This window comes from Onychostoma macrolepis, chromosome 23 (genome assembly GCF_012432095.1).
Source record: "Onychostoma macrolepis isolate SWU-2019 chromosome 23, ASM1243209v1, whole genome shotgun sequence".
Classification (NCBI taxonomy): Eukaryota; Metazoa; Chordata; class Actinopteri; order Cypriniformes; family Cyprinidae; genus Onychostoma; species Onychostoma macrolepis.
The window spans coordinates 12,316,262-12,328,609 of record NC_081177.1 but is presented as its reverse complement, the minus strand read 5'-3'; the positions used below and the strand labels follow the sequence as shown (position 1 = coordinate 12,328,609).

The following is a 12,348-nucleotide window of genomic DNA, read 5'->3' as shown; positions in this document are numbered from 1 at the left end:
CACGGTATTTAACAATCTGATTTTTTTTAAAAACAAGGTTTCTTACCTTAGTGGCCAGCTCCTTCTCACGGTCTACCAAGCTCTCGATGTCTGTGGAGTCGTATCCGCTGCTCTCACTGGGCGTGATGGCGCTCTCAAAGGTGGTGGAGGAGATCTGGGAGGAGATGCTGGTGGAGGTGCTGAGGGTGCCGCTGCTCAGACTGGGAGACAGAGAGTCGCTCAGGCATTTAGGAGGCGGCGTCTCACCCAGTTTCTCACGGAGCAGCAGCAGGTGACGTGTCTTCTCCACCTGACATGGACACAAATGGGAATCAGTGTCTGAAGATCACCACTGCCTGTCAAGATATTCTTATGCAGATGAACACAGGCAGCAAGAAGTGTGGCAGTGCTCAGTCGTGATCTTTTGTCTTCTGTGCTCACCTCATGCAACTGCTCGAGTTTCTCCAGCTCCCACTGGTGCTCCAGGATCAGACTGTCTCCTCTGGGTCTCCAGCCTGCCAGGTTCTCCTCTCCACGCACATAGGCCACAGATGTATCCAGAACCTTTCGTCTCCGTCGCTGCATACCTGAAAATGAACAATTGAGTTGATTCAATATAGCAGGCCCAATATATCAATATGCAAAATCCCTAACATTACACAGAATAAACTAGAAATCAATTTTATAAATTAAAAAAAAAAAATCAAACTTTGAAATGTCTTTATTTAAAATTTTTCCTAATGTCTGTATATGTTTATAAATTATTTGTAAAATATTTTATAAATATTCCATATAAATAATTTACAATACCATTCAGAAGTTTGTAGTTGATTATTTTTTTTATGTTTTCAAAAGAAGTCTCTTATGCTCAGCATGGCTGAATTTATTTGATCAAAATACAGTAGACTTTAATATTATTACAGTTTCAAATAAAAAGTTTTTTTTAATATTTTTAAATATAATTCATATTGGCAAAGCTGAATTTTCAACAGTCATTACTCCAGCCTTTAGCATCACGTGATCCTTCAGAAATCATTCTAATATGCAGATTTGCTGCTCAAGAAATATCTCTTATTATCATCAATGTTGAAAACAGCAGCTTAATATTTTTGTGGAAACTGTGATACGTTTTTTTAACCAAGACTTTGATAAATGTCAAATTCAAAAGAACAGCATTTATTTGAAACGGAAATATTTTGTAACATTAGAAATATCTTTACTGTCACTTTTGTTCAATTTAATGCATCCTCGCTAAATAAAAACATGTATATGTGTGTGTGTATATATATATATATATATATATATATATATATATATATATATATATATATATATATATATATATATATAATTATTTATTTATTTATTTATTTATTTATTTTTTCTCAATTTGAACAAACGGCTAGTATTTTCAAGAATATCTTACCTGGGCTTCCTGTGTCAGCTATTTTGCATAAGCTAAGCTCATAGATTCCAGTCACTTTATTACTGTAATGGAAACAACAGAGAACAGTGTTAGCAAAGTTTCTTTACTTAAATTTTTTAACAAAAAGCACATTTCTGGAGAGTTGATTCATAAGATGTCCAATATCACAATTTCAGCTTAAAATTTATATAAATGCATAAGGAAGTGTGTACTGCAACTAGTTGCCATTTCATTTCCACCATTTTTAATATGTTGCCTTCACTAATTAATTTAAAATAATGCTACAGTATAAGAAATTAATTTAACACTATAAATATTCCATGTAGTCTTAGATAAGACTTGCTAAAATGCTATTTAAAATAGTTTTTGACGGAGTACAGCATGCCAAAAATTCAGGATGTGTCCTAAAAGTGTTTTATGTATATTAACCTTTAGACACATTTGAGCTTTTTTTTGTGGTAAAAGAGATAAAATAAGCCTTTTTTATTTTTATTTTTTTTTACCAGTCAGGGGTTTTGGAGTAACCACTGCCGAATAGGTTCCTCAGGGAGCGTGGAGGAGAGATCTTAGCATCTCGGGAGTAGAAGACCATGCAGATGTCCTTGGTAATGATGGCAGGCTGGATGCAGTGATCAAGCTGCAGAGGAGTGGTTAGCACATATGTCAGTACTATATACCGTTTAACCTCTTTCTAAAGAACCAGTCATTTAAAAAGAGTCGAGGCTGACCTCCAGATAGGCTGACAGGGTCATGTAAATCTTCTCTCCGTAGGGAGTGACACGGTTCAGCAGGAGAGAGTTGTGCAGGGAGCTGTCCCAGACAGCCTCGAACCGGTAGAACGTCCTGAACAGGAAGAAATGCATTTGATTTTTTAGGCTTCAGAAACAATATCCATAGAATGATATTTTAGATATTTACTGGTGCTGAATTGATTAATTGCGTCGTACACTACTGTTTTAGCATGTGTTTGAGTGTGGATGCACTTAAAGACAACATGAAATTATATTCACAGCCCACTTTACTTCTCTAATAAGACATTTCTGAGAGAAACAATATACAGTGAGAGGAAAAAATGTAGGGCAGGATTTATCCATTGACTGGATCATGAAAAGTTACACAACCGTTCAAAAAGTTTGGGGTCTTTTTTTGTAAAACAAACAGATACTTTTATTCAGCAAGGATGCATTAAAATAATCATGTGTGACAGAAAGGCCTTTGTTTCAAAAATATATTTTAAATAAATAGTGTTCTCTTGAACTTTCTATTCATCAAAGAATCTTTAAAAAAATCTATTATGTTTCCCCAAAAATATTAAGCAGCACAACTGTTTTCAACATTAGTAATAATAAGAAATGTTTCTTGAGCAGCAAATCAGCATATTAGAATGATTTCAGAAGGATCATGTGACACTGAAGACTGGAGTAATGATGCTGAAAATTCAGCTTTGCATCACAGGAATAAGTTACATTTTAAAATATATTACAACAGAAAACAGTGATTTTAAATAATAATAATAATAATAATAATAATAATAATAATAATTCACAATATTACTGTTTATATTGTATTTCTGATCAAATAAATGCAGAAAAAAAAATCTTACAGACCCCAAAACTTTTAAACGGTAGCATACCTGCAAGATTTTTCAAATGAACAAATGGTATTTTTACTTAATTTAACACTTTATTTAACATTCACCAATGAATTATTCACAGTAATACCAAAACTATGAATTAAGAAAGTAAATGGGTTCAGTTTTGATTTCATGCTGACTTTAAACTGCACAAGGCAGTGAATATCTATAAGCATCAGGTTCTCACAATAAACACTTTAGTTATGCTGCCTACAAACTTTCAGCTGACAGATGGTGCTGATGGACAGGCAATCTCCTCTAACACTGTGAAAAACATGAGGTGTAATGCCAGCTGCATCACGCGGTGTTGGGAGATCTCTGTGCCTAAATAGTTTGTTGATGTGTTCGAGTCACATAGCGATGAACACAACAAGAGTGTTGGCAGGTGCTACATTATTAGTGATCTGCTGTGAGCTTGAAGCAGACTGTGAGGAAGCAGTGTGCTTGTGTGTGACTCAGGACTACAGCGCAGTGATGACTATAAGCAAAGGCACAAGATTTATATGAACAGACATTGAGACAGAGAGAAACGGAGAGAGAGATTGGTGCAGGTGACTCATCCTCAAATATCCTTGTATCTCTTTCTCCACTCACTCACCTCCCTCTCTTGTTCTCATTTCACTGTTTAAATGGCAGATAAATGCATAAAGGCTTGCCTGCATCTGTATCTAGACTCATCGATTCAGCTGCTAACAAGCCAAATTTAGTAATATAGTGAATGCAGAGCATTATTAAATTTAAATGTCACACCTACATTCATTTTCTTTGATTAAAGAAATGTGGTGGCAAAAGCTCATCTACTTCATAGTTGTAAAGTGAGGTGATGCATGCAAAAGCAAGGATTTTTTTTTTTTTTACTTTTTTCCAACTAACTTTTACAAATGTAATTTTTTTTTACCAAACTTAAAAAAAAATAAATAAATAAATAAAAAAAAAAAAAAAAACATACTATAGTAATTTTACAACGGTCATTTTCTTAGTAACAGAAAACATAGATTTCATTTAATATATATTTATTTTCTTATAATTTTATTTTATATTAATTTAATGGGCTATTTTATCTTTAAAAAGGGCAAAATCTATATTAATTTACATGCATATAAAAGCAAATATTATATTAAATAACCATATAGCATACTAAAAGGTTCTCAACAAGGTTGAAAACTATTAAAAAACAAGTTACAAAACAAACAAAAAAAAATAGTTCAGGGCCAATAGAATAAAATCTTGATTTTGCATTTTTGCATCATTTTGATTATTAGAAAAAATCTCTTTTGCAAATTCAACTTGATTCATACTATCATGTAGAATGAGTTCAGAGAGAAGCAGAAAAACTATGACACATAATTTTACTACCGTTACACCTACAGATCACAAATGTCTCATAAAGCACTTTAATGGTAAAAATGCTTTATGAGGTGGTTCTGATACCTAGCTATATCGCTATCAATACAAAGGCTGGGCAAAACCAAGAGTCCAACCGCAGCAGGAGAAGGACGAGAACAAAAAGAGACAAAACAAGCAGAAACAGTCAGGCAACAGAAATAATCACAAATTAAAAGACAAAAAAGCAGCATTCAGATTAAACAGGCAAAGGAAATAAATGAAAAAAGCAAACTGGCAACATTAAAAGAACACAACAAGCACATTTTCATAATAAATCGAGCATATTGGTTAAATTGCTGTTTCTCATTTGGTCCACTAGCTGGCTCTCTTGCTCGCTGCAGGATTCGTCCCTCTCACTGACGCCAACAGTGACTCATATTCAACATGCTCTCCTGAATTCTAAGCAGTTAGGTAAATGCATTTGCATTAGGTGAGCAGAGCAGAAACAGACAACTTTCCACTGTCTGCCGACAGATGAACTAAACTTAGCACTTGATTTAATAGGCTGTCAAATGTGAAGAGCGAACAGAACATGGTTATTTATCTGAACTTGTGACTGTTAACATATCTGCTAGATGTTTAATGTAACCAAATCAGAAACTGTTAAAGGTTCCCAGATCACGGTTAAAAAGAAAGGGAGACTGGGCTTTTGCCATAGTTGGCCCAAATTGTGGAATAGCCGACCTTTATCTAATAGGATTATCCCTGCAGAATCTCTCTTTAAGGTAAAACTGAAAATCCACCTTTTAGAAAAGGTTTATAATATTTAAGTCATCCCGAGCTTGTTTTTCCTCTGTATGTACCATGTCATCGTATGCAGTTTTGTTGTTTTGATTGGTGTTTTATTATTTTGATTTTACAATTTTTGTACGGCACAATGGTCAACAACTGTTGTTTTATTGTGCTATATAAACAAACTAAACACACCTGCTGGAGTTGTGAGAAGATTTCAAGTTTTTAGCTGAGATGATGTTGAGAGACAGGACTGCGTCTGCAGCTGAATCATCCACTTCTGGCTTATTTCTAATTCGACCTACAACAGACACAACAATCGATGTGAGATGGCTGTAGCCTTTAATATACTCTTTATAAAATGGTTATATCAAGTCATGGCTTCTGATTGGTCAACAGAACAATCCAGCTTTGCTAACAGCAATTATTTCTTCCATTTAAGATTTTAGGACAAAATTAATTATACTGACCAACCACCAGCTCTCTGACGTCCTTCCAATGCAGCTCACTGCCCTTCTCATGGATCAGAGTGACTGTTATTCTACGCTGAATGCCCTGAAAGCATAAACAACAGGTTAGAAAAAGCAATCTCAGTTTGAATCATTTATGTGTCCTTGGCTAAGGACACTGAACATCATCCTTAAGCTAAACTACAGATTTACTGACAGCAACTGAGAGAATTCAATATTAATAGAACAGGGAGACAGAACAACATGATGCACAAGACCAAAGTGCATTGCAATGCACAGATCTATGAAAATTTTATGAATTGATAATAGAATTTAATATTCAGTTATAATTTAATATTATGCACCGTGTTTAATACATTTTTCTAATCTATTGCTTTTGCATGTTTCTAGTACATCATATTTGTATGTACAGCATATATTTGAATATATACACTACCAGTCAAATGTTTTTGAACAATAAGATTTTTAATATTTTTTCTCTTTTGCTCACCAAGCCAGCATTTTTTTGATGCAAAATGCAGCAATACTGTGACATATTTTTACTATTTAAAAAGCTTACACAGATAAAAGACGATAAAAGACATCTGTAATGTTACAAAAGATTTCTATTTCAGATAAATGCTGTTCTTCTGAACTCTCTATTCATCAAAGAAACCTTAAAAAAAAAAATTCTACTCAGCTGTTTTCAACATAATAATAATAATAATAGTTTTTTGAGCAGCAAATCAGAATATTAGAATGATTTTTGAAGAATCGTGTGACTGCAGTAATGATGCTAAAAATTCAGCTTTGAAATCACAGGAATAAAATTACATTTTAAAATATATTCAAATAGAAAACAGTTATTTTAAATAGTAAAAATATTTCAAAGTTTTTGCTGTACTTTGGATCAAATAAATGCAGGCTTGGTGAGACTTCTTTGAAAAACATTAAAAATCTTACTGTTCAAACATTTTTGACTGGTAGTGTATAAATATAATTAGGTGATGATAATAATAATAATAATAATAATAATAATAATGTCAAAAGAAGAATGGAAGCCATTCAATTTTAAAAGAAAATATTTATACTCCTATTAGTTAAAGCATAAATAGAAAGAATAAATACCTGGTGCAAAAGGTACGTGCCATGACAGGGAAGACCTCCTGTGTGATCTACTACTGCTGGGATGTAACTGCAATACACAACACACAATTTATATAAATTGCAAACAGACTTTATAGCAACATATTTATACAAAATGCTTGTACAATATATTATGAACATATATGAAATAAATATACAAATTGAGATGTGTATATACAGTTCACTTACTCTCCAGTGGGCTCCAGTTCACTGATCTCGAACCAGGCCAGCAGGTCATACTTGCTCACACACTGACCCAGGTTAGACTTGGTAATGGTGTTCAGTTTGGTGGCTGGCACTGCAAGGAAAGTTGAACATTAATAGGGCAGAAATACTAAGTACCATATGGCTGATGTATTTAAAATAAGCCTAATTCATTTACTAAAAAGGCCAGGTTCTATAAATATCCATAAAAAAAGCGCAGAATGTGACAGATAAACAATATGAGCATGAGTCACGTAATGTGAGAAAACACAAAGCATCAGCTTAAAAGGAGGGTCATAATGTACGCTTTGGAAAATCGGCCACTAGAAATTCTACACTACATCGGGAAAATCAATACAGCCAGATTTGCTCCTAAAACTGCAGCTGAAGGGCGGCACTCCATTTCCTGCAGCCGTCTGCTGTGTTTCTACAGTATGATGAGGTGGGAGACAATGGCGCTGGGGGAAAGCTGCAGGAAACCTTATGCTCAGAGACGGAAGAAAAACACTTGTGTAACTCATGTCATTTGTGTAAAAAAAAAAAAAAAGCTTCTTGAGGGAAGCTAGAAAGAACATATGGAAAACACCTAACATGATTTAATTAGCAGTACGGTTTCAAAGTAACACAAAAGGAAACACCAAGCAGCTGTCGTTGGCGTCTAGATCAACCAGGGAGGGAAAATAAGGGAGAGTGACACTTAAAAACACAGCAGCTCAAGGAAAAGCCTTTCTAGCTTATCTTCAGGATCAGGAATATCTACATTTAAAAGAACATCCACGGGGATTCTGTCATCGGGTGGGGATGAAGGGCGACACTGGAGTCACAGTACATTAAAGCACAGCACAGAGCCAATCACTATCAATCTACACTATTCTGCGCCTTTGAGGCTCTGTACCAACCATCGTGTTTGCGCACTCTAAAAACGGGGCTGTTGGGTACAGGGAGGAAGGGGAAGTGGGACAGCTCATCTGCCCCTTCCTCCAGGCTGGCGACGGCCGTGGAGGCCAGTGCGTTGGCGTGCTCTGAGAGCGTGTCCAACACCTGGCCGTGCATGTACCCGCTCATCAGGTACCTGATCAACTCGATCTTACGTGTGTGGTCTGGGCAGATGACACCAGGTGAGAGTGGTGAGGATGAGGATTGAAATAAAAGAGACAAAGATGGAGTTAAATGTATGTGAGAAACAGAAAAGATGAAGTACGCAGTTGCCCCAAAAACTATTTGGACGCTTAATGTACGCATTTTAACAAAATTGTCTGCATTATAACAAAATTTTATATCTCAAAGTAGCATTTCTTTCTTTTGAAGATAAAATATAAAAATATGGACCACCATTCAAAGTGGCGCATATATATATATATGAAATAAATGCTGCTTTTGAATTTTCTATTTGTCAGAGAATCCTAAAAAAGTATCAATGTTTTACAAAAATATTATATGCAGCACAACACTTTTTTCATCATTGCTGCTAATAAGTGTTTCTTGAGCACCAAATCAGCATATTAGAATGATTTCTTAAGGATCATGTGACACTGGAGACTGGAGTAATGCCTGCAGAAAATTCAGATTTGCTGTCACAGGAATAAATTACATTTTGAAATGTAATAAAAAAAGAAAACTGTTGATTAAATAGTTATATTTCACAATATTACAGTATTTTTGATCAATGGAGTCTTGGTGAGACTACTTAAGAGACTTAAAAATAAATAAATAAATAAATTGTACCAACACCAAACTTTTAAACAGTAATGTATTATATATAATAAACATTAAATATATATTTACTATTAAAACAAATTATATATATAAATATTCTATATACACAAAATAAAGAAACGCTAAATATAATGTTCAAAATGTTAGTAAAAATGCACACTTTATGGCTGTCAAATGCCATTTAGACTATTTTGTTATCTTAAGCTACAAAATTCCTACCTTTTTAGGGGATTATTATTATTTATTATTATTATTTCAATTCCTGAGTGGCACATGGAGACTCAAACCACTTTTAACAGCTCTTTGAATGAAATTTTATATGACAGGTGTTAAAAGAGGGTGTTTTTACACTTTGCGTCTACAATCTATAAATCACAAAGAGCTCTACAGCTTTTCCAATTATCTCCAACTGAGCTGTAGCACCTCTAGATTCATATCGCGATATAAAAGACTGACAACTCGGGGTGAAGATCAATACACCGTCAGGATTGATGACACTTCAAGGCTACAGCCTCGGTTTTATTTTTGGTCGCAAAGGGAGATTTGTTCAAAAAAACAACAGTCTGGACAGGAACGGCTGACAGCTGCGTCTTTCAAACTGACTTGCTGCATAAATGAGATCCAGAGCCCTTTTGAGAGAAGATAACCGTATCGAACGAAAGAGTTGCAGATTACAGCATTATGAACTGCGAGGTAGTTCCTTGTTTAATGAATCATGTAATGAATAACACTAATAATTAGAAGGGAGATAGAGGAGAATACAAGCTCCGGGCGAGGATTATTCAAGGAATCTGCTTTATTATTACTTATGCAAATTTAAGACCCTTCAAGCTGACTTAATGAACATGTGACGTTCTTTATGAAGACAAATGGAGATGTAATTTTTGAGTTATATAGTAGTTGCCATCATACCTGGTTTAGACAAAGGCATAGGTGGGGGGTAGTACTTTCTGGAAGGCTGAGAAGGGCTATAAGAGAAGCAAAATATTAATTAGACAAGTAAAAAATAATTATAATAATCTTAAATCAATCTCTATGCCAGTTTAATCAGTCCACCAAGGGCATAACCACATAGTCAGGATTATGGAAACATTTATTTTCTGCTATTTTCATGCTATGTTTTTTACAACAAATAAGATATGCTGTAGAACAGCTGTTACTATACAATATATATGTTTCAGTTACTTATTTTATTAATGTAATATTCTGGGCTAAATACAAATCGAGCTCCATCAACATGTTGACAATAACAAAGGGGGAAAAAATAGACTTTGTTAAAATAAATAAGAAAATGTGTTGACAGAACTTACATTGGACATTTTACATTTTAAAAGCTTTCCTGTTACTACTTTATTTAGTTAAAAAAAATTAGTGCCATATCAACATCAAAGATGTCAAAACTGAATAATTTAAAGTACAATGTTGTGTTATTGTTAACTAAAACAAAATCTATCGATCAATTTTGGTAATTGAAATACAGGTGAATTATATGAATTATATATAAATATCAGATGAAAAATTTAATTTGAAAGAATGAGAAATGTTGCAACTAACCGAAAGAAATGATTTTAAGTTAAACATAAAAAAACATTACAGCAATGTAAAAACTATACAAGGTAAAAGATTTAGAAATTTCATATTTGACAATTGCAAAAATTTTTATCATCAGTCACTTAAAAATACCATTGACCCTTAATGTCATCTTAAATTCATCCTTAAAGTCACCCTTAATGTGGTTATGGCCCTGAAATGCACTCAAAATACTGAATGATTTCATGCTAAATATATGATTATGTTAATCAAATTTATGATACTGGATGACAGGTTGTTACCTGACAACTTCCTGCCCATGAATATGCAGTGGGTGCTGTTGGTAATGGCCAAACACTTCAAACACAATTGGCTTGGTCTTTATGTACTCAATAAAGGACTCCGTCACCTCCACTGAGATCTGGATGTGAAAACCACATAAATAAGTTTACAACACATGCATACTTGCCTAACAATGTGTAATAATGAGGAAAGATTCTGTATACGCAGCTAGCCTGATGAAATACTTCAATGAGAACAACTCTGGATTGGTTATGCCACTATAATGTTCAATTTCCTCCTCAAAACCTTGCATCTCTCACTGCTTTCAACACTTACATTCTGTACGTGGTAAAAGCCCAGCGGGGCACCTTTGCCTGTGTTCTTCAGGGGCTCTGTGCTGAACGCCTCATCGTGACGATGGAGAAAACTGTTGGCAGCATGAGGCAGGATTACTGAGAGAAGCGTGACTCTGCGATTGCGTGATTTATGTGGAGGTGTGTGTGTGCTCTGTCTGAATAAAGACCAATGAGACAGGAATGAAGGGTTGCCATGGAGACAGGCTGACTCACTTGAACTGGCAGAAGATATCTGCGTACTCGGGCGGGATGCCGCTCGCCTGCAGAACAGTGACGCGGAAAGTGAAAATACTGCCCACTTCCAGATGCTCTGCCAAGCCGTCACCCAGTTTTGTGTCCACGTTCCCAAGCTTCAAGTCTTTTAGACACAAAACACATGTACAAATGTGCATAATATTAGTTTTTTTTTTATGTAAAAGGATCTATAAACGGTTAATGTGAAATTGTTGATGTTGGTTGATTTTCTTGGACATTTCTTGTATGCATTCTATATCAAACTATTTTATATGACAATTTTATATAGAAGGGTTTTATACATAGAACAATTTTATATAGAAAGCAGTTACATAAATTTTTTTATATTAAGCTATTTATCACCACTATTAGAGGGTGTTTCTGGCAAACTGGTCCAGCTTGATAGTTATTTAATATTATCTGTCATTTTTAATAAACAGTGTCTATAAATCTGTTTCCATGGACTTCTTTTATTGACCCGTTAAAGCCTTCTAGAAGAATCAGTTTGGTCCCAAAGCTTTTGGGTCACTGAGGCTTTGTAAATCAAACACGACATAGCAAAACACAACAGCATCGTCTGGATGTGTAAGCATTTCTTTTCACTCGGACTGAACGGCTTTGTTCAGAACTCAGGGGCTACCAGCTGGACTATGCATCTACACTCACCCATGTCATTTATTCTGTTCATTTCTTCTGAAGGGGTGATGACCTCCGAACTCTGACCTTGACCTTCCACAATACGCAGCTCTTCCAAAGAGAGGCCAGAGCGGGTCATGACCACGGAGGAGAAATCACTCTGGATGGTGAAAGAGTAAAAGTGAGAGGGAGAAAAAAAAAAAAAAGGAAGGAAATAAAATACAAAGGGAGCCATCACAAAAATGACCACCAACAACTCACACCTTGTAGAAACTAGTACAAACGTCAAACTTGAGCCAACATTGTGTTGGGGAATAACTAGTTACATGTAACAGAATTACAATTTAATTGCAAAATTCCATTACAATTACTGTACAAAAAATGTTAAGGATTACAAAGAGGGTTACATCTGAATATTTTCACACAAATACAGATTTGATTGAGTTCTTTCCACAACTGCATTGACTGCTTTAAAATATGAGACACCAATGTTTCAGGAATTTAGGACAGAATAAGACACGTTTAGTTTTATTTCCTATTTGGGCTTGTGTATATGCTTTATTTTTGTAAATTTACCAGGTTTTTTCCAAGGCATTGTTAGATGCCTATGTTATAGCTATGCAACAACTCAATTTCAAA

At 34.7% G+C, this 12,348-nt stretch overlaps 1 protein-coding gene across 6 annotated transcripts in view; it reads right to left on the bottom strand.

Moving 5' to 3' along the window:
* Window positions 1–12,348, bottom strand: part of kif1b (kinesin family member 1B) — a 74,119-nt gene that overhangs the window by 6,306 nt on the left and 55,465 nt on the right. For all 6 annotated transcript variants that reach the window (XM_058762254.1, XM_058762258.1, XM_058762256.1 and 3 more), the window contains 14 exons: window positions 11,740–11,869; window positions 11,053–11,197; window positions 10,820–10,910; window positions 10,504–10,622; window positions 9,584–9,639; window positions 6,941–7,049; window positions 6,734–6,800; window positions 5,627–5,711; window positions 5,352–5,457; window positions 2,134–2,248; window positions 1,909–2,042; window positions 1,406–1,467; window positions 421–566; window positions 47–289 (listed from right to left, as the gene is read on the bottom strand). In XM_058762254.1, coding sequence (XP_058618237.1) covers window positions 47–289; window positions 421–566; window positions 1,406–1,467; window positions 1,909–2,042; window positions 2,134–2,248; window positions 5,352–5,457; window positions 5,627–5,711; window positions 6,734–6,800; window positions 6,941–7,049; window positions 9,584–9,639; window positions 10,504–10,622; window positions 10,820–10,910; window positions 11,053–11,197; window positions 11,740–11,869 — 1,608 coding nt within the window. The remainder of the gene's footprint in view (window positions 1–46; window positions 290–420; window positions 567–1,405; window positions 1,468–1,908; window positions 2,043–2,133; window positions 2,249–5,351; window positions 5,458–5,626; window positions 5,712–6,733; window positions 6,801–6,940; window positions 7,050–9,583; window positions 9,640–10,503; window positions 10,623–10,819; window positions 10,911–11,052; window positions 11,198–11,739; window positions 11,870–12,348) is intronic.